The sequence below is a fragment of the Falco naumanni genome, chromosome 3 (genome assembly GCF_017639655.2).
Source record: "Falco naumanni isolate bFalNau1 chromosome 3, bFalNau1.pat, whole genome shotgun sequence".
Taxonomy (NCBI): domain Eukaryota; kingdom Metazoa; phylum Chordata; class Aves; order Falconiformes; family Falconidae; genus Falco; species Falco naumanni.
The window spans coordinates 84906079-84929443 of NC_054056.1; the positions used below are offsets into that span (position 1 = coordinate 84906079).

The window sequence follows — 23365 nt, forward strand, 5'->3', positions numbered from 1 at the left end:
TGTGCAGAGACTGAAGTGTCTGTAACAGCCTTTTATCTTTTGTGGTATCTGTGCCGATGTTCTTTCATGTTATAGCAGGTGTTCCCTTCAAATAGGAGGTAGAAAGATTTAGTAGCTGTTACCTACACTATACAACAGCTCTTAAGTGTGTTTGGCTCTATGCTGGGTCTTCTGTTAAGTTCTAGACCTGTGCAGGGGTTTGAGCTCCTGACTTCCTGCAAACTTCAATATCAGCTGTGAGCATAAATGTGCCTAAATAAATTCGTGTTCTCTTAGATCCAGAAGAACTGTCAAATTGACAGCATTATAAATGTGCTCAGCTTGGTACAGCTCTGGCTTATGGTCAGTCTTTGTATGCTTATTTTGAAGGAAGCTATACAGTATTGTCTGTGCACAGCATATATGTTACATCTGTGAGCAGTAAAGGCTTAGTGTGTTGATCTTATAGATATTCCTCCCGTAAGTGGGGGAAAAAGTGACTGAAATATTTTGATCACTGATCTTTCACTAGTCAAGTAGACAGGACAGCTCTATTAGAGGGGAAAAACCTATGAAGAAAAGGTCTAATATTTTAAACTGGTTATAAAAGTTTTTTTATTTTTTCTCTGCTAAATCCTGAAGCTTGCTTTGATTTGGAGGTTTTCAGCCCTGAGGTAATCATTTTTGCTTTTGCCCAGAACTGTACAACACTGCTTCCTCACTAATCCTTTCTTGCATATTACAGGAGGAAGTTTTACTGCTCACCTCAAAGGAATGTGTAGTTGGCATGTCTGTAGGGTGTCTGTGTTCTATTCCTTGAGATGCCATTGCTGGAGTCCATAGCTCCAAATTGAGTAAGGAGTTCTTGTCTCTTTTGGACATAACAGCTATTAGAGTCAGTAATTAAAAAAAAATTAAAGAATATTTTCCTTGCTACTTTGTTTCTTAGAGGCCAGAGATATTCATTCCCTGACCTTTGCCTTCCCTCCCCCTTCTTTCTTTTTGTACCAAAATAGCAAGGTGGATGAGCTAAAATACTGGGATTTCTCTTCCTTCATCCACTCGAGCTCTGCTTTTTAAAAGCCCTGATGGAATACCTAGTTTGGCAGTTGTGATCCAGCTTTGCTTAGCATTTGCCACTCTCTAACAAATAGGATGGAATTATAAGCTTCCTATTTGTTAATTGATTTCCTCTTTAACTGTTGTCTTATGTTGCAGATGAAACCACTGCTGCCAACTGTACACTGTCTGAGCAGTAAATGAAACTGCTGTCTGTGTCTAGTGCTGTAAGGATTTGTAGCCTGTATTTTTTTCCAGTAAAACTGCAAGTGCTGAGTGTTTCAGTATGCAGCTTATCACTAGCTGCTTAAAATTCTAGTTTACACTAAGAGAATTTCCTTTCCAGGAAAAAACACTTAGAATGAGCAGTGTAGGGGCAAAGGAAAGAATCTTTAGACTATTAAAATACACAGTCTCAGACTTGAAAGTAAAAATGTGTCTCTTTGCTATGAAGCCATTCGCAAAAGTTTTTATAACAGTGACATTGGGAATCTAGTGTGAGGACCTGAGTACCACCCGGACAAATAAAAGGAAATCTGCCAGTTCCCACTGCAGTTTAACAACTGTGTGCCTGTGAGAAAAGTAATGGGTTTATGAGTTCATGTTTTCTAACATACTCTAGTCTTGGGTATTGTGGGGAAGGTTGATTTGCATTCTTGCCAGAGGAGTCTTTGCCCCACAGATAAGGTTTTGTCAAATGCCTGGTGCAGCTTTCTATATTGTACTATTTATAGTTCTCTTCTCTCCACTGTGTTAATAGTGATTCCATAATCACTCATGCAATTCTTGTTACAAGAGTATAGAATTAAACAAGCAAAGATCTCTTTCTTTTTAAGGCACTGTTTACTTTTGAGTGATTTTGTTCTTTTAAAGAGGGGAAAGAAGCTACAAACACCATGCAAACTGCATGAAGAGCTTTTCTAAAGACCAAATGTAAATGTGCAAGCTAGTCTTTTTAAGCTGATATATTCCAAGTAATTATGGTCTCCTGAATTAATGTGGTTATAGAGTAATGGAGATGATTATTTGAAAAAGGATTTAGTCATAGCTGTAGAATACTTTATATAAATAAAGGTCTTTAAAGCACTTTGTATACCTCTGAGGTATTTTAAAGTAATAAAGAAAATCACACCTCCAGTAGAAAATGTTTACTTCTGTACCAACTAGGTAGCCTGTGGTAGACCAGACAAAGTCACTGCACAAAACAGTTGTAAAGAGAAGCCAGTGGAAAATTTCTTAGCTTTGTCATGATGATAGTGAAGGAATAAATATCCTTACTATAAAGGTTCCTGTAGTATGAAAAAGTCTTTGAAATTTTCTCAGGATAGGGAGAAGAAATGGTGCTGTGGAGAGTAGTTAAGAAGTCTAATTTCACTGAAATTATGGATGCAGTTATTTCTTCACTTCCATATTGAAGATTATGTGAAAAAATATTATAATTACTATTTTAAGGTTTGAAACTTTTTTTATCACAGTTTAAAAAGGATGTATATTTTGCTAAACAACATGACTGAATTGAACCTGGGAAGCTAAAGTAAGACTGTGTTTGTAATAGGTACTTCAAGTGACTTCAAGTACGGACTGCTGCCGGGTACTTCAAGTGACTTCAAGTACGGACTGCTGCCGGGTACTTCAAGTGACTTCAAGTACGGACTGCTGCCGGGTACTTCAAGTGACTTCAAGTACGGACTGCTGCCAGAATCGTGGCCAAAAGAAGCTTGGGAAAATGGCAAGTATCTCTGATGGGAGAGGATGTTGGTTTTTTGCCTCTGAGAGGAGTTCTTTATCTTCTGTGTCACTGCTGGTAATATTTGATTAATTTGTTTAGAGTTTCCTAAGATTAAGTGTTTACATAATCTTCTTCCATATCATTTGCCTTTCTGGATAGTGTAGATAGGAGTACTTTCTTGGAGGGAGAAAAAAGAATTAAAATGTATAGAAAAGTAAAAACAGAACATGATTTATATCAGCTCTTGTACTATGCCTGAATATGAAGATACCTGAGGTCTTTAATGATCTGATAGCTTCTCCAAACACGCACACACCTTAGTAAGCTAACTACAGATAAATGGGCTTTGAAGTTAACACTTGGATGATGAAGGTAGAGTTAAATGTAATGTTAAAGGTAGATCTCACAGCATACTTCTTGCTATTAAAAATAAAAACTTCATTGCAATAAAGAATTTTGAATTTGTTGTTTCTTTTTTGACTGAAGAATTACAACTGCATCAAACAACCCTTTTCAGACCTGTGCTATATCACCTACTTTTTCACAGATTCTGTGCCTTTCTTAATAGTTCAAGCAGGCAATTATCTATATATTATTTTTCTGTCTGAAAACATACCAAAAAACCCACCACATCTGAAATAATTGTTGTTAGGTCCTTAACATACGTAGTCTTCAGTAAAAAGAGGATCTTAAGAACTGGGTAATAGTAATGCCTACTTCTTCTCTGTAACTTTTGAGCTATTAGTGGGATGTAGTTTATGGTTTACTTTAAATATTTTGGTTTATTACAGTAGAAGAAATTGGGTCATCAGAAGGTGCAATTCAGTAGCAGGCAAGGGTTTAGAGGTCTGCCTGTTCTTAAACCATTAAATTCCCATATTTCTTACGGTCCTGACATCTGCCTGTCCGTCATGCCCCTGTTGATGTGTATAAGACTGCAATTTAAACTTTTTTTGTACTTGCTTTTCTTCATGTAAGCCATTGTGTGACACTGTTGACATGCAGCTTGCATGAGTGCTCCAATTATACCAAGACAAACTTTTGAATATTAGCAAAATTTAACTTCGTGTTATGATGGATTTTGAAACTGAGAGAAGGCATCTTAGATGAAGGCGTTCAGGCCCATGCATATAAAACACAATTGCTTTCTTCCTGCCAGCATGAGCATTAAAAACTCATATGCATGTAAGCATGAAGCTTTAGCCAGTGCTTTTTGGATTGTTCTAGATGCTTATGATCATGTTCATAACTTCTCATCTGTTGTAAGTTGAGCCAGTACCATATTCTTGGAATAATCCTTGCATTCCTGTATGGCCACCTTCATAACTGTCACAGCATCCGGTGCTTTTCAGTTTCACACAGTTACAGGTAGTAAACCCATTTTGCACATATCCTTTGAGCAAGCTCTGTTATCCTTGGCCTAAGGATATGTAAATACCTATTCTTCCATCATAAGAAAGAAATAGGATATTGCTACTTCCAGAAGTTTAGTGTTCTCCTTATTTTTTTCTGCTGTTAGACCAAATTAGACTTTGAGTAAGGAATAGCAAAGGTTTGAGGCAATAACTTCCCTTTTTAGCTATATAAGAATTGTGCTACCTCTTACTGTCCTACTCCTTTTGTCAATATTTGTTCTTCCTTAGTTAGACTTTCTTTTTTTGTTTATCTGTAGAGTCAGATATTGGCAGGCAGTTCTGCACATAATTCTCAATAGAAGGTTAGGGGGGAAGACAGTCTAAATGTCGGAGAGCTAGGGGGTTTCTCATCCTGAATAAAGTATTTTCTGGTATAGGTGACATCTAGAAAATGGAATACCACTGGCTTGTAGCTAATTTACTCTAATGCATGAAATAAAACGTCTTTTCAAAGAATTGATCTGTAATTCTGTAGTAAAAATTCCTTGGTTAGAAGTAGGTATTTTTCTAGCAAAATTGTATGTGCAGAACCTACCAGTATTTGGTTTCTGTAGGCAGGCATTGTCCTGATTTGTCTGATGAAAAGTCACGTGGATGCTTTATTGTTTTGGCACCTGTTTATTTTTGTGCACCAAGCAGAACATATTGAAACAGTTTTTTTGTGTTTCATCATCTTTTCTCCTGATGGCTTATTATCTTGTAGGTGATTCCTCTGCTTTAATCATGAACAAGTTGAAGTGTCCACACTGTAATTATGTAGCCAAATACAGAAGAACACTAAAGAGACACTTGCTCATTCACACAGGCGTGAGATCTTTCAGTTGTGACATCTGTGGGAAGCTGTTTACTCGAAGAGAACATGTAAAGAGACATTCCTTGGTAGGTAACTGCATGTGTGTCTGTATGCATGCACATGTATGAGTGGGGTCTTTGTTTTTTCAAATGTTTTGGTAGCTGGGAGAAACACTGTTCTCTGATTTGCCATAACGTAAATTGTTTTATCTTAATCTAAAATGGATAAAGATAAACATCTCTTTGTGATAACTGTACCTCTTATATTCTTAATGGAAAATGCAGTATCAATTAAGACAATCACTGGAATTCTGATAGAGATAATATCAAGATGATTTTGAAAATGACGTATGAAGAGATATTCTGTAGATAACGAAAGGGAATTCTGTCTTGGTGTTACTGTAATAGAATAGCATGTCGTATTGTCCTGTAATGCTGCACCACCATTTTCTGTGAGGATACCCTGTTAATCAGCAATTGCATGATATCCTGGGGTAGTTCCAAAATACTTACTTCACAACTAGAGAAAGCTATAGTATAGTATTTACTGTAAGGTTCAGAAAGAATGAAAAATATCCGAGATGCAGAAAGTAAATGTCCTTCTGACTTGTATTCTACCAGTGCCATAATCAGCAGTTGAGCTTACCCTGCCCTGTGCATGTTGTGTAACTCAGGATTTGACTTGAGTACTGTTTATCTGAGGATCCAGAGAGAATTTTGTCTTGGGTATTTTGCAGGTACTTTGTGTCTAGTCTGTAAGGAAATTAGGACTTCGTTATAATATTTACTGTATAAAGTCCAGGGTGTGTTTTAAGGGAGTAATAAAAGCAAGATCATATTGGTGGTGAAAACTAATAACATTTCTCCAAGCTGTGATTTAAAAAAAAAAACTCATTTTGCAGATACTCAAAACAGGTTAGTACATGAAATGGGGTAAATCGCAATTCTCCATTTTGGTAGCTTTCTTTAGCCCTTTGAGAACCAGTGGACCACCTTTCTCCCTCATGAGGGTGTTCCACAAGTCTCTGTAGCCTTCTCGCAGTTGGCCTTTTGTTCCACAGCAAGTAGAAAAAGTGGTTGTGAGTTTCCGAGTTCTAATGGGGATGCAGAAAAGAGCTTTTGGTGTAAGTCTTTCTAACTTTCCTTTCTAGCCTGTGCTATCATGAAATGAACTTCCTGTTAGCTAGTAACATTATTATAAGTAAATAATAACCTGAGTGGTACCAAGATGTAATTCTAGAAGATAGTTATGAGACCACTGTAGTAATTTTAAGTATTCCTTAAATGGTTGTGAAGGTAGGGCAGCTGTATTAACAGATCCTGTGTAATTTTTAGAACCAGCGTCTTTTTTTTGTTCCACTGGAGTTCTTTCATCTTAGATACGCATCTTTCCATCCTGCTACTGCTGCCTTTCTTCCTTCTCCCATACCACCTGATGAAGGCTTAGATGCTCAAAGGGACGGAGGTACCCATAATGTTACCAAGGTAGAAGGATATTTTGTGCTGTAGTGTATGGAGGTGACTGCAGGGATGGAGGTGATGAGTGGTACAAGGTAACTGTGGCTGGGCAGAGGAGGTTAGGTCGTTACCACCTTATTGGTGGGTGATACAGTGTAACATGTCCCAGCAGCTACTCCTTCCTTTGGGGCTCACCAGGGAAGGTAGCAACAGTGGGTGGTAGGCAGTCTACCAGGAAGAGTATGATAGGACTACAGGTTCCTGTCCTTCAGTATCTAACAAGTTTTTGTAGCTGAAGACTTTTTCCCTCCAGATTAGGAGTTGGTCAGACAGGGTGAAGATAGCTATAGAGTGAGCTCAGCCCAGCCCTGTGCTGTAACTGAAGTGTGCTGTCCCCGATGGAGTCAGAACACTTCTTTTGCCCCCTATCCCCCTGTTCAACAAATGCCTCAAACATTCTGCTCTGTGTGAAACATTATCATAACAAGTCTAGAGGCTGAGGAAAGAACATGTAGTATCAGATGTACAGATTACACAGTGGGACTAAAGTAACTTTATATATTGATCTTGGGTTTTTTTCCTCTTATCTGCATGGTAATTTCTGTTTTGTTTTAAATGGTAACTTTTTCAATGTGACCTCAAATGAGATATTTAAGCACATAATTGTAATCTGTTTTGAGGACACTAGACAGCAGAAAGAAGTCTTCAACTTAATTTTTTTCCAAGATGCTAACTATTATACCTGGTTGCTGAATTCAGTTACTTGAACAATTAACGTATTCCTGAATTCAAAATTTAAATCTATGTTTAGTTAAGTTAGTCACCAGCAGCCTTCTGATTTTGCACACAAGCTCACTTACATACAAGGCAAAAAATTCACCAAAGGCACCTGGAAAGGTTATTTTGGAGAGAGGTGTCATGGAAGAAGGATCTTGCTTTTTGAATTCATGCAGATTTTATTAACTCCTGCTTGTTCTTAATGCTTCTAGGACTTAAAATGACAAAGGCAGTTTTCTAAATGAGATATGATCCTGTGTGCAACATAAATGCTTATACTATTCTCATTGCCTTTCAGAGCCTTGCTCTATACAGTGAGTAGTCATAAAAAGAACACTCACCTGCTTACAGAACAGGCAGCTGCTATTCAGCTACCTGCTGAACAGTAAGCAGGTAGTTTGGTTGTGGGCAATAGCTCATGTAGTCAAAATGGATGTCTATTAGTGCTTCTCTTTCTCTGAACAGTGTTGGGGATTCTTTTGGAAGAGTTCAAAAATTAATTTTTGTATTGGCAATTATTATTAATAGTTTTCTACTACTATACAGAAATGCAACCTGATACATACGTTTTCAGCTGTTAATATTTCTCTTCCATATAGGTGCATAAAAAGGATAAAAAGTATAAATGTATGGTGTGTAAGAAGATTTTCATGCTAGCAGCCAGCGTTGGAATAAGACATGGATCACGACGTTACGGAGTCTGTGTAGACTGTGCAGATAAATCTCAACCTGGAGGGCAAGAGGGAGCAGACCAGGTGCAGGACACAGATTTCCCTAGGGATGAAGAATACGAGGAAAATGAAGTGGGAGAAGGTGATGAGGAGCTTGGTGATGATGTAGAAGAACAGAACGACCAGTCTCGATGGGATGAATCTGGGGAAGTTTGTATGCCTTTAGATGACTGACAGAGCATATGACTTCAGGGTGCTGCAAATGGACACTATATGGATTGACTATTTGAATTTTTGGACTGAAGGCTTGCGAAATATGGTACAGGCTGGATGGTAGTTATGTTGCTGTGAAAAATGTAGGGTCAAAGCCTTATAGCAAAAAAGGATTATTAATTTTTTAATGATATTTGCACAGGACTGTACAGCATACAACCATTTGGTTGAATTATACAGAGTCCTCACATCTACAGTCAGTTATGAAAAGAAAAATGTATTTTTTATTATTTATAGGATATAGCTACTTGGGTCCTATTCAGACATAGTAGTAACTGTACTTACGTTACACATTCATGTATCTGTTAACATGAATGAAGAAAATGGCAACTTGGTATGGAAATACAAAGACAGCTTTCCCAAATCCACTTGTACGTTGTCAGTGAACCAGTGAAGCTAATCTGAGCTAGTGGCTCTTGTTTCCACAAGCATGTCTTGACCATACAAACCTTACCTCTCCCGTACTCTGATAGGTGAAAGCCAATCATTTAAATATGCATCACAGGTAATGCCAACACCATATGGAAATTTGGTTTTAAAACTTTTGGCTCTATGCTGGCAAGTGTTATAGGTGATAAGCACTGGAGAAGTTAATAATGGCATTAATTTAGTGTCTGTTTCTTCACAGTCTTGAATTTTCAAGAAGGTTGCTCTTGATTCATCAGTTCCAAAATGATCTTGCAGAAGGAATGACCAATAATGAAACAGTAGACTGATCAGAGCATGGGTAACTCTTCTACCACTTAGTCTAAGGAGACAGTCATGCTGAAAGGTATCCGATGTAATAATGTTTCCTCCTTCCAAGGCCCCCTCCTCTCAAACTTTTTTAATTCCCTGGTGTATACCTCAGTCCCACGGAATAAAAATACAAGAAATGGAGAAAGTGTCATATTAAAAGACTTCTTGGTTGATAATTTTACTTGTCCGGTTTTTTGCTAGTTTATGTGATGTGAATTGGACACTAGGCTATTGTGCCCATCGTTTGTCATTAAAATGAACACAAATAATTTTTTATTCTTTTGTACTTAATGGGTTGTTGCTAGTCTTTAATATAAACCGATTATATTTAACTTGTTGACTTAATTTGCTGGGATTTTTTTTTTTAAGAAAAACAAACAGTCCAAAGCAAAATAAATGCTTTTTGAGTTGTCTACTTTTCAGGATGATATACTCCCTACACTCTTTATTTCAAATTTTCTAGGAGGCGTTGAAACTTGAATTTTTGTAGCCACGTGGATTTTTTTCCTAAGCATGTAATACTTGTACCAATGATTTCAGGCCTCTTTCATAGGGAGGGGAGGGCATTACACCTTCATCTTAAACTCCTCTGTGTTGTCTAGCCTAAGGCAAATGAATTCAGGCAATCATTGGAACAATACATCTGATGTACTATTATGTCATGACGAGTAAATATGCAGAGCATTTATCATGATACATAGCTAGGCCAGTGTGACAGTACTGTATAAAAACCAGTTGAGGGTCACCCTATTTTTCAGCTTTGTTTAATTTTAAAATGAGTATATTTTTTCCTATTTTATATCGGGTAACTAAATTATGCTAGTTGTGTGGATAACTTTGAACTATGCTTTGACGGACAGAATCTTAATGGTGCTCCATCTGATCAAAGTTGGTATATATTTAAAAGAGACAAGCTTTACTGTTGTCCTTTACATCAGTAGAACAGTAACATAATGTTAAGACATTCTTTTTGCTGATTGAAGCTAAGTTTGAACTACAGTTATATGGGAATTAAAATGCTTTTTTTTATCATCCACTTGTTTCATTAGTAGTTTCCACATCATTGTAAACCTGACAGATGATTAGTTTTTTGGGGGAGGGTGGGGAGGGTGGGTGCCTTCTTTTTTTTTTTTTTGTTACACTGAAGAATACATCTTATTCTCATTGTTCTAGACTAAAATGAGTAATGTGTAATTCTGGTGGGGTCCAAAGTAGAAATTAGTTGGGCAAAGATGATATGAATGAAAAAATATTTTAAACGTTAAAGTAATGTTCTGCTTTGTGAATATGTAAGTATAGCATAAAGATTTTTCCATCCCATTTATCCCCTTTAAAATCATAGTTTACAATTGGTAGATCTGTCTATATATATAAATATATATATATCTGAAATTCACCTAAATCTGCTTTAATTAGAATACTGCTCACTTAATGCTTAGAAACTGGACCTGGCTCTACATTCTTAATGTATTTTCCTTTTTTGTTTTGTTTTGGTTTTTTTTTTTTTTTTTTCCCCTCAAGGTATGAACTTATTATCTTGGAACTGAATCTTCTTTTACTACTTAAATCATTTATGTATATCTGGTAAATTATGACCAAATTTGTTGTTAGACTGCATACAGTAAATTGAAATATACACTTGGTACACTACAGAATTGTTGTGCTTTTGTTCTGGTTATATTTGGAAAAGCAGGCTTTGATAGAAATTAGTGTTACTTATAAATATTCAGTTGTTATTCACTGGCCTTAATATTCTGTTGCATTGTGACAATCGTTGATTCCTTGGTGATACTTAACTGCTTGCTTTTAGAAGTTGCATCAAAATGCCCTTAGGAAGGTTGGAGGGAGAGGGATGACTAATGAAATGTGACACTAGTTCTTTAGCAAATGGTGTGAAATAGCTTAATGGAGATCCACTGTTCTTATATTGAAGAACCAAAAGAATTTGTTTGGGTGCTATCTTTTCTGAGCTGTTTATTCAAAAGTTATTTTAAATATATTACTTTGGGGAGCTCTAAATTGATAAAAGTAAATTTCCAAATAATTACCTTAAAAGGGACAGTTCAAGTTTATTATAAAAAGCAGGAAGAGATTTCTGTTTGCACTGGACGTAGTCTTCCCTCTTAAACACTGGAGCTATGCTGTAGTAACATGGCAGTGAATTTTGGTTTGGTGTTGAGTTTGGGGGTAGGGTTTTTTTTCCTCTTTAAAAGAAGAAAGACTAGTGTGCTTTAACTGTCATCCTTATCAAATTAAAAGATACCCAGTCTTTTATTTTGTCTTCTGATGAAATATTTCTCAAACCAAATGTCTGAGATTTGCTTATTTGGGGCAATGCCACGCAAGAGTAGTTTTATGAAAAGAATCAGGTATGTTATAAAATCAGACTAACAGATTTCTGATGTTGGGATTCCCCCCTTCTGTGGTTTTTTGGTTTGCTTGGTTTTTTACCTTGTCTCTTCAAGCAGTGGCAGTTATCTTTTAGAAATAAGCATACAGAGCACTTTCTGGTAGGGAACTGCAATGCAGAACAAAATAAAATCAGTAAGTAAATTCACTTTCATTAAAGTAGGTGTGATGTAGGGAGGACAGACAACATAAAATGCATTTGTCTTATGCTAATGTTATTACAATGCAATAGCAAGCTCCTTCCAGTTGTCATGTAATTTGCATCTTGCAGGAGAAATGGCATTTTTTTAAATTGTGTAGAAAATTTCATAGTTCAGTTTGCAAACAGATCTTCTGGTAAAATCATTTCCTGAAGTGAAACCAGTTTTGAAAGCCAGAAATGATACTTGGTTGTCAGCACAGTGGTGCACCCTAAGAAGTGAGAGTTGAAATTAACAGGTCCCCGTAGTATATACACTGTTACTTTTTGACATGCATATACTTCTGCAAATGCAGTTTTCACCTATTACTACATGCCCCTCTTACCTCTGACAACAGTGTTACCCGTAGGTGAAGAAAAGTTTGGGGCCGGGACACTGGCATGGAGTAGGCTTCTAGCTGCAGGTCACAGCAGTAATGCTGTTAGCAGAAGATGCTTTCTTTGCCTAGCTTTAAGTTGGTAAGGCCTTTAATAGGATTTTCTTTATTGAGGCCAATCTGGTTTGTTTGCTTTAAGTTTTGCTTCATTTGACTTTTCCTGTTCTTGCCACTCGATAACATGAGTCTCCCACCAAATATTTATATAGTTTGCTGACTCCATACAGATGCAGAAATAACTGCAAGAACTGTGCCTTATTGGCTGTTACATTGTATTTTGTTGTATTTAAATGGCTTTGGAAACTAACAAGAGAAATGAAAGCAAGATAATTGACACCAGCAGCAGCCCAAAAAACTTGTTGTGCCAAAAGAAGGTGAAAAAGGAGAAAAATGTTGAATGCAATATGATGAGAAAAAGGCTTTTGGATTTGAGTTGTTACAATTCCTCTAGTTTGCTACTTGAATGTTTCGGACAACCCGCTGCATTTCTTTCTAGCACAATTTGGTGACAAGCTTCTGATGAAGAAGCTGTACAAGAAGTCCACTTTTGAGTTTATTTTGTGTCTCCAGAATGTGGTTCATGCTCTGTAGAGGTAGTACCACTGAGTAGTTTTCTGTAGGTATTTTACGATGTAGCCTTCTGTTAATATCCCTCTTCACTATGTAATTAGTTTCCCATTTTTTTTATTTGATAAATGTTTGCTCCTTAGAACTGAGATTTGCCTTTGATATGTTTTAATAGCACATTACTGCGTTTCACTAAACAGTATGGTAAAGGTTAAATATTGACACAATGAACACAAAAAAGACATAAGTTGCTTTTCATATAGTATCCTTTAACAAACCTATAATAAAATAAGTTTTTTGTAATAAAGAAAACACAGGTTAATTCAGGCATTGCTAGCTGAACCTTTTGAGATGTTGGAAGATCCCACGTATAATTCACTATGGGTTTTAAAAATACTTTTCTGTGAAAAAAGGTAAAATACACTAGAAGGATCCTATGACCTAAACTGGAGGAAAAAAAAAATATGGCTGAGTACTTTGTATGTAACATTATTGCAATTTGAAGCAATTGTTTAAAATAAGCTATATATTAATGTTTTTCTTACCTGAATTGATTTGGATTAGTGACTTGGGAATACAGACACAAGTAATTTCTCACTAACATTGGTATGGAAACATAATTTCCAGACTTCTAATACTATGCGCACCAGTCTTTTTAAGTTACCATGCTGCAAATAAATATAAAAAATGACTGTTTCTTTCTATCTATTTTTAACTGTGCCCTGCCTCCTTCCCCTCCACAAGTATATGCAGAGAGAATTCTTTGGATGGGTAAGTATTAATGTACAGTCATTTGCTGCAAATGACTTAATTTCTGCTTCTCATATAGAATTACATTTATGGAAAGTAGAGTTTATTTTAAGGTTGTATTTTAAGCTTTTCTCATAATAAGGCAGATCACTTTTAAGATGGGTAGCTTCCAAAAACCAGCATCCCAGATAAGGTGTGTTTACCTAAAACTGGATTTTAGGCAAACTTTAGTGCAACTTTGAGATCACTTAAGGGACACTTTAGACATTCTAGTGTGTACCAGAAGGATTGGATCCCCTCAGAAGTGCAGTTGCACTGTGTGCCCAAAACATTTACCTTGGTGTTTTGTTCCTCTCTCTAGCCCCACCAGCCTGAGATGTTTGGAAGAAATGCTTTCTCCTGGGTTTCCCAAAAGCTGCTTGGCTGAATAATGCCGAATGTGTGTTTGCACTGATCCTTTGGCTTCTGTTGTCATCTTACTTGAGTGTTATTTTTAGTGGGTAATGCACAAGTGGTTTCATTAAGTTAAAAAACGATCAGCCTTTTCTAAGTCCTTTCAAGGATTGAAAACTTCGGAATTTTCTGTTTACCCTGTTAGTGAAAACTTTAGGTTCTCTATCCTGGATAGACAAGTCTGCTTGTATGTATTGACTTGGATACTAGAGGGTTCTGAAGACTAAGGCTTCTGTCTGATTAGCTTTTCTGACTAGCTGGCTCTGCACAGCTCTATCTGATACATAGATAAAGCACATAAAAAAAAAAGTCTTGTCGGGGACAATAGCTCTGGTTTTGGGATAGCCTTGAAGATAACCTGCAGGCCATTGAACAAACTTTTGGATTACTTTTAAAATCATCTGAATGGCATTTCTCAGAATTGTTTCAAGACTTCAATATATTTTCAGCTTGTTAATTAAATGCTATATAGTAATGCGATGTTTTCTTGTTAAATATATGTAAACTATTACATTATCTCTAAGTATGTTTGGAAAAGAGCTTCAGATTCCACAGGATAGTGTTAACTTTGTAGCTAGAAAGTAGCAGCAGGAGAAGAAATGTTTGTAAAAATTCACCAAATGTAGTATAATTAAGAATTAAAATAGGGACAGCAAGCAGTTGTAGAAGATGAGCTGCAAAGTTTGTAGGAGGGTCATGAGAAAAGCTTGTTCTGAATGAAATGGTCTCTACTAGCTTTCCGAATGGATCTGAAGTCTAGGTGCATTCATCAAGGACAGGAAGAGATGCTTATCTTTGCAGCAGGGTTGAGTTGATGTTGTAAATTCCTTAACTCTTGCAATGCTCACCTCCAAAGGATAGGCCTAATATCAGCTTCTAAGCAGTCATCTTCTTTCTAGCCCTTTAACTTGAAAACATCTACAGATTAACTGTTAAAAGATGCCAAACTTACGCTGAGAAACAGCCTAAGTTATTTTCAGATCAAATGAGTGTAATTATACCACCTCAATGCATTTATTTCCCAAATTCATACAGTGGAGTCATAGTACTAGTTCAGTTCATTCAAAGGTTTTCTTAATACTGAATACCAAAACTGCCAGCTTGATTGGAAAATGGTAACTGTCCCCCACTCCTATTAACTCTTAAAATGCCTCTAGCTTGGAAGGGTTGCTTTTATCAGTCAGTATGTGCTGCATTCTCCCAAGATACTGTCTCCCTAGGTTGTTACATCTTCAAACAAGCTCAAAATTCTTCCTCCTGAGTAAAGATTGCCAAATGTTACCAATGAAGAAGTGTCACAAAATAAATCCTACCTGGGAATGTTTTTCTTACTATATTTTTCATTGCTAATATGTAGGAAGATGCTTCTGAAGTGCTGCTGTAATTGAAAGATACTTTTACTTTAAGTAACTTATTTTCTTAAGGGAAGTTGATTTGGTGAGTGACCTGCATGTGCTTATTCAGTGTTGAGATACCATCTTTTGGTAAGTTTTTCTCTGCATCCACTTGAAAAATGAGACTGCTGAGGTCATAGGATATCATATTAGTATGTCTATGCATTTTTGTCATCTTTCGCAGAAATAGAGGTAATTGGAAAAGAGGGGAGAGTGGAAAGGTTTATCTTTAATCTCTGAGTAATTGGAATTTAGGAAGATGCTTGTTTTTAAGCCTTACTGAGACTTGATATGCCAAGATGTTTATAAACTGCACGGGATATATATGATGTTACTCTGGCTAGGTTTGCAAAAATTGCTATTGCCATATTTAATTATTTTTTCAAAACTTGGAGTTGTAATCAAAATCATGTTTGCTGTCATACCTCTAACATGATTTACAACTCTAGAGGATCTACTCACTTTCTGCAAACAGCAAGATAGGAATATGTGATGTTCACAAAGAAGTTGTGTGACTCTGTTGGAAGGCATTATTCTGCCCTGGATTCATCTTCAAATGATGGTTTTTACTGTGGAAGATGTGGAAAGGGGGCATGGTGTCCACTGTGCACTCATGGGGGGGTGGGTGGGGGGGTGGGTGGGCGGGAACTGAATTGGCAAAAAGGCATATGTATTCATACTTAAAGCAGACTTTTCCCTTGGAATTTCTTGCACCTCCCTCTGAAGCATTTCAGTTTTGTAACCTGAGTAGTAGTACAGAGACTGCTAGTCTGTCTGAACTGGTACGGTAGTTTTGGTGCTTATACACCATTCAAGTTAATAAAAATGTCTCATTATAGTGCAGCACAGGTCTTAACTGCAGTTGTTACTATTAGCACTGCTTTGCTGACGGTAGCTATCGAAGTGGTGTAGTCTGATCACAGCATTTGACAGGGCTTTTTAAAAGCCGTTTTGCTGTCCGCTTGTGCCATGGCCTGGCTAGTCCTGGCGAGGTTCATTTGCCCCATATATGTCTTTCCCCAGTTATATTGTTGTCTCTTTTTCCTTTTTGCTGAGATATTTCATAAAGCTCTCCTGAAGTGGTGAGAGAAATGCTATTAAAGAGCCCAAGTATTGGAGTACCTGTGTAAATCTGTGGTGTTTTATGAGAATTATTGGAAGTTCCTCCTCTTTGATGTAGATTTAGAAAAGAATCTAAAAGTGAATGTGGTTTTAAGTTACCACATCAAATGATTTAACTCTATAGTGTATTCATTGTGACGGATGATGACTCATTTCTTTATCATCACAGGCTAAAATCTCAAACAACTGTTCTCTAAGAAACACTTTTACCTGTTTATCTTGTACAGGATACTTTTTTTTTCCCCCCCTTCTTCCAGGGTGGAATGCTTCAATCCAGCTCGTAATTATCTTTTTTCTATTTCTCTTAGCTGGCTCTGAAGTGATTGTTCCTCTAGATCTGTGGACTTCCTTCCTTACTGGAGATGTGAAAACTCTGGAAAGGAGTTACGTAGGAAGAACCCCTGTAGAGTTAGGGAAAACTGGGTTTGCTCAATGAGAGGTGATAGTTGTAAAACACACTTGATATTTCTCAACGTGATCATAATAATTAAGAATTAAATAATGGAGAAAGGAGAAAGAATAATGAAATTATTTAACCTAAGTATGTTCTACTGGTCTAGGTGGTTATTTTTTGTGATGCTGCCTTGCCTTTACTGATGTTGGTGAAGATTGGCTTTCCCCACACCTACTGACTGTAGAACAGTTACAGTAAATATTTAAAGTGAATGTATCATCGACTTCAGCTGAACAACTCTGGACTGTAAATTGCCTGCAAATGTGGTGTGTCCTGAAGATTGCTAGCATGCTAAAAAAACTTACTAAATCACTTGTAAGCAAACAAATAATAGCTTTTCATTTTGGATTTTATGGCACTCTTTAAAAACATTTTAGGTGAAGTATCTTAAATCAGGGTTTATTACATAACCAGTATTTGGAACTATGTTGCACTAACTGTAAATTACTGCAAATCACTTGTAATTCTGTAACTTGATACTGGGATTTCAAAGTAGTATGTTTAATAACCACCTGATGGCTGGATGTGACATTCTCTCAAGAAGAATGGCAGGGAACAACTGAAAATATCATAGGAGAGGGAACCCTCAGTTTTGGCACAGCAGGGAAGAGGACCCCTGCTTTTAAGAATTCCTTTCATAGTAAAACTGCGAGGAATTAGATTTATGTACTTTGGAAGATGGAAGGACTGAGTCAGCTCTGTTGGAATTTGAACTTTTGTGCTAGGGCACTTGGATATTTCAAGTCTGAGCTTACACCTCATCCCCTTTAACAGTATATGTTAGTAGGCTGTAGCATTTAGTCTGCAACCTGTTGTTGCCATGTGAAGGTCAGATTTTGTTTTTAAATGTTTAAATTCCCAACTTAAGGTTTGTTGTGGTTTTTTTTTTAAAGCTGCTTCCACATGAGCATTTGAGAATCCCTTGCTTGACACCCTGTGTGTAGTCAGTATTTAATGCAATTGATAGATAAAATATATATAGTACCTTTTCACATGCAACAAGGGTTTTGTGTTTCATCTTGCAGTTGTTACTTCAGATAAGCGAGCTTGAGCTCGGGTTGCCTGCCTTTGTTCCTGTACGGAGACTAGCTCAGAACTTAGCTTTGAAATGCAGCTGCTCTCCACCTTTCTCAGCTGCTGTTCCTGTACCAACTCAAACATCAAACTCCTCATGCCGTGTGTTTAGCTTCTTTGGTAGGCAGGTAACTTGAAGCTTGGTGGTTTTTGACAGGCTACATAATTCTTTCAAAAAAAAAAAAAAAAAGGAAGCAGCACAGTGTTTTTCAGGTGCTAAAATAAAGGCTGTTTCTGAGCATTTGACCTCTTTATGTTCAGTATGGCCAAAGCAATATCTTATTAATGTGTTTAATATTAATGTAACATCAACTTTGCCTCGAAGCAATCTCTGGTTCCATGTCAGAATGTGTGCCTTCAGGCACAACTGCAATTATGAATAAAACATGGTACAGAATGCAATTGTATTAAAGTATGCAGCAGATCTTTTGGGGCAAGTGAAGTGGAAGAAATCAAGGTATCGCTAAAGCTCAAGCTACTAGGGCACAATCACTGCCAGCCAGCCTTGTGACATGGAAGGCTCTTCTGAAAGCTTGGTCATGTCCTTTTTTGCTCTCTGCTAAGAAGCAATGTTTGTCCTCGGCAGTGCATGGTTTTCTCCTTGGCATCGTTTCTGAGGGACAAAATGCAAGTCCATCAGGTGTCCTACTTTCTTTCCAGGGAGAGGGTTATTCTTTTGAGCTTGCTGTTATTTAATTTGCACTCTTTAAATACTATGGGTAAGTGCATGACAGTTGTTGAGGCTTCAGATATTTAGTAAACTGTCATGAGAGATGGCGTATGTGGTATGTTCAGCTTTCCAAGTTTGAACTGATCTCTCTCTTGCCTTTATTTAATAGAGATCACACAGTATGTAGAGGATAGGGATGACAGGCTCAGTATTGACAGATTTTTGTCAAGCCTGTACTGCTCTTGGTTCTTACCAGTTTTAGCAGTCAGTGACTGATGCGATTGATTCATTGGTTTCCTGTATCTTCTGCTGTTATCAGCTAAAAAGCAAGGGGTGGGGATTGAATTTCTGATTTAAATCCTTTTTATGATGTTTGCTGGCTAAGCTGCCAGTGCTAATAAGCTACTTTACTCTTAAGCTTTATCAGTTTGCTACTGCTGTTGTTAAACCTAAGTAAAGTACAAATCAGCCTTGTCAGATCACTACAATTTAAAAGAAATAATGAGGGAATCAACATGGATGCTATAAAAAGGACAACTCCACTGTTACTGAGGTCTAGCTTTAGAATTTACTGTACTTGGACATTCTCTTCAGAATAATAATTTCCTGAAAATACATCTGTGCCCCATTTTTTCACATACTTGTGACCAATTTTTTTGTTTTCCAGCAAACTGTAAAACTGCCACCTTTTCTAGTACCCTTCGCTGCCCCCCCTTAGACTGAATGATCTTGCTTTAAAAAAAAAAACCAAAAAACTCTTGTCAAGTTGCCTTCTGGCTTTTGCTGTAGTCAAGACGTAAAAAAGACCCATTTCTTTTGCAAGGTGTCAACAATCTTTACATTTTGTTGTGTAGACACTTTTAATCAGTAGAAAGTTCTTTTTCTTTGAGCTGTCTTCTAGGGTTTTTTGGTTTCTTTGCGTAATGCATAGTCATAATTATAAACTTGAATGATGTTTTGTTCTGAAATACTGCATGAATCACATGCTCATTAAATTTAAACTTTGACATTTTGGATCCAATCTTTTCACCTTGCAAAGGGGAAGTGCAATTCATTATTACTCTGTTCAGTTAAAAAAAAAAAACAACACCCACCCCAAACCCACCCTAAGGTTGAGTATTTTTGCTAGTATTCTTTAATATCTTGGGCCCTATATGTTAATAACACCCAAACCCAAGGGGATGATGAAGCAAAAGCAATTTAGTTTTCCAGGTGTCTTCTGTCACTGAAGAAAAGGTGACCCTCTGAGACTGGTGCGGGGAGAAACAATGAAGGCTCTCTGTCCAGCTCCTATTAGAACTTCACGCTGCACCCAATGCTCATCTTTGCATTGCTGCGTGCTGTTTCTGAGCTGGTAAGAGACCAGAAGTCTTGAACTATGTTGTATCACTTACAGAGTCAAGGTGCAGGCATTTCAACCTATGTCTGCTTGGGTAAAGAAAAGGCATTGCTTTCCAGTACCACTGGTCAAAAACTAAGTGTGCATCCAAGTCAGTGAGTGAGTTTGAATCGGAAGGTTACTTTTGAGGCAGAACTCTCCTCCCCGCTTACCCAGCTTTAGTTTATGTTGCAGAGCTCTGAACGCTTCATTGAGTTCCTTTTGGAGGAAACTTGACATACTTCAGGAGTGCTCCTGATAGGCTTCAACCATGAATACTTTGCTGTCCGTGGAACAAATTAGAGTTAGTTCAAAGGAAAACTTCCTTGAGGTGTGTGGAGTCTGGACAACTATTTACAGATCTACTTTTATGGGGTCACAAAAGACATGGCTGAAATGGTCCCAAATCAGTGTTACCCTGGAGCTGTGCTGCTTTTGCTTGCATCAACTCTACTGAAGACCAAAATGAGGACACAGAATTTCTTAACTTCCAAAGTAGTTACTGGAAAGTGATTTGCAAACCCAGATAATTGCTGGCAGTTTTTCCTACTGATGTTTTTAGCAGTGTGATGTTGTACAGCCTGGGAGATAGAGCAGTATTTATCTTCCTGCTGATGAAGCAGTACCTGAAATCTTGCACATTCTCACACACTTTTTGTCTTGCTTCATTATCCTGCTTAATTTTTGTTATGAGGCCAAAACCAACAAAATCTCTTAAAATTTAAAAATCTTTAAATTCCTTTTTAGAACTGTTCTTCTGGGGCAGTATAGTGGCTTTACTGGAAGTAGTGACAGTAACTGGAGGTGGGGGAGGGGAAGTGACAGTCGTGATAGCAGGATTACCTCTGTAAGTTGTGGATATGATTATTGTGACCTTTTCTAACGTGGTGGAGGGGGAAAAACTGACAACCACTGTTCTAGAGCCGTCCAGGTGCATTCCTATTCATGGGGTGTTGTGATGCTTCTGGTCTCATAGAGACGCCCATTATTCCTCTGGAAAACATTAGCAATAAAATTGTTTACTTAAGAATGCTCAGTTTGCTGAGCATCTTGCTGATGAAGGCTCAGTGCCTGTCACCACAATGGAAATATTAGCCATTTTCCACTGCTGTATGTTAAATGCTTGTGCTGACTGAACATGAGACCAAATCGTGCTACTGCCTTACACCCTACTGTCATAATTTTGGTAGATCACATCTTTGGTTTTGCCTTCTGCAAACAGTGTCCAGGTGAGACATGCACACACAAGGAGCTGTCTGGTGTGACTTGAGTGTCCACTTTGCTTTGTTTATCACAGAGCAGTTTGTGGTGTGTGGATGGTGTACAGAAATAATTGCAAAACACATTTGTAGACATAGAGCTAAAGCTGACTAAGCTTAGTGGGGTTTTTGGCCCCTATGTTTGATTGAACCTGCCTAGAATCCAATTTTTATTTGTTTATTTTTTAAAAATCTCTTGAAAAGCCAAGTAATCATTGGATTTTGTATCTTTTTCCCTTGAAAAAACTACCATTTCTCAAGCCAAGCAATTTTCCTTCCTATTCTGGGAGTTGCAAGGTTGGGTCCTAGAAAGCATAAAAACTACTTAAGTGACAATTTATCAAAGTACCTTAACATAAAGGAGTGCATTTATGTACTGCAAAACTTGTTCAGAAACCTTCTACTGTCCATCCTTATCACATTAAGTGCTCACAGCAATGTTGATTGTAATCTTTCTTCAGTGTGATTAAACTTTCCATCACATTTGTAGAAATTACACTTTGACAGGCAATCATTATTGTTTAAAGTGTATTGAACGTGAGAAATAAAGATGAGTGGTAATGTGAGGAACTAAACTATACTTGATTTTTGTTGTACCCAGTTGCTTAAAATACAATAGTGTGCACTCAGAGTGAGGGTTAGCTTGGAAACTAGCCTTTTAATTATTCTAGCGTTCACACAAATCACTAATCAAACTTTGATTGTACAAGGTAGGAAACTTCATCAACCAGGTTTTATAAACATTTTAAATGTGTGGCAACAAATTGGGCACCTTCCAGAGATCACATTGATGGTACTGTGATAATGCAAAGCGGGTAGCAACCATACCTACCTTGCAGAGGGCGGGATAACTACAGCCATGCTGGTGTCTTTTACCAGTCCAGTGGAGTGAGTTCTGCTGGGAGGAGAAAAGAGGAGGAAAGGGACATCTTTGGGATGCAGGTTTCAAAACAGACAAATCTGATTTTGTTCTTACCTGCACAGTATTATCAGTGGGTGTAATTGAAAGATTCCCCCTACACACGTCTGCCTCTTTTTCTTTTTAATAGCTGTTTGTGAGATGTCATAAAGTGTCAGGGAGCTGATGAGGTGTCTTCCCCCTCCCCTCTGCCCCCAGCTGATGTGGCCTGTCTGTTAGTGGCAAACAGATACTGAATTATTTGTGGAAGTGGCTTTTACCCACCAGGATCACAAGTCTTTGCCCTCCAAAAGGTGCTGGACTAAGGCTGAACTTGGATTACACAGGGCAACCAGTGTTTTTGCTTCTTGGCAATGGACTTAATGTGAATCTAGGAGATTAATTTCAACCCGGTATTTGACTGGCACAGTTGGTATGGGTCCTGCTTACTGATAAATTTTTAGTTCAGGAAAGAGCACTCTGGAGTTTTTTGAGGAACCCAGGACCCGTATCTGTAGACCCTGCACCCCAGCCTGCTCCAGCAAGGTATGCCTAGTTAAGCCTTGGTGGCTTAGTTCAGTTAAGCACCTCTGAATATGACAGGTGGGGAGGTTTAAAATGCTTTTCCATGCAGGTATAGCTATTGTCATCTTTTTGAACCTGTAGAACTTAATCTATGATTCCCACGTAAACCAGCGAGAGGTGGTTGTCAGTGTAGTGATAGTCAGGAGCAACATGTACAGAGACGCCTTGAAAACAACCACCCCTATCTTCAGGTGTTTCGCTTCATAATGAAGTTGTAACACTTAAAACCCAACTGGTTTTTAATATTACCATAAGATTTTTGGAACAACTCAGTCAAAATTGTATTGATTAGGTATGCCTTGGCCACTCATCCCTTTGTTATATGCCACTTTTAGTTTGTCTGGTCATGTATAATCTTACACGGGTTTGCTACTCTCACCAGTTACTCTTGACAGCTGGCAAATCCAGTGCAAACCATCCAAAGCAAACATTTAATTCATCCATCCCAACTTCTTAAAATGCTGCTACTTTGATTTGAAGAAGCTTAATCAAATGTTTCCAGAAGTTTGACTAGTTTATATGCCCTGATTCTTCAAAGCACTTAAGTATAGGTTTTATTATGTTTTCAAAAATCCAGGTTTAATTTTTGTTAATATCTGAGGGCCTGATACTGATCACTGAGTACTCTGAGATACTGACAGGTTCAAAAGAAATTTAGGGCATAGACTTGAATGCTGAAAGTTTAAATACTTACTACCTCAAGTCATGCAGAGTTTTGGGGATTGCTCGACAGTCACAGGAATCAGTCAAAGATTCCCCTTTACTCTCCAAATGCTTTCTAAGTAGGCTGGCTTATACACCTCAGATTGAGCACCCTGTTTCCAGCTCCTAAAAATCCATGAAAATTAATTTAGGAATTACAGCAAAGAGATCATATTACTTCGT

At 37.5% G+C, this 23365-nt stretch overlaps 1 protein-coding gene across 1 annotated transcript in view; it reads left to right on the plus strand.

Annotated features, from left to right (window-relative positions):
• Window positions 1–13134, plus strand: part of ZBTB10 (zinc finger and BTB domain containing 10) — a 32637-nt gene extending 19503 nt beyond the window's left edge. The window contains exons 3-5 of the mRNA XM_040587210.1: window positions 2594–2767; window positions 4886–5061; window positions 7809–13134. Coding sequence (XP_040443144.1) covers window positions 2594–2767; window positions 4886–5061; window positions 7809–8114 — 656 coding nt within the window. The 3' untranslated portion in view covers window positions 8115–13134. The remainder of the gene's footprint in view (window positions 1–2593; window positions 2768–4885; window positions 5062–7808) is intronic.
• The last annotated feature ends 10231 nt before the right edge of the window (window positions 13135–23365 follow it).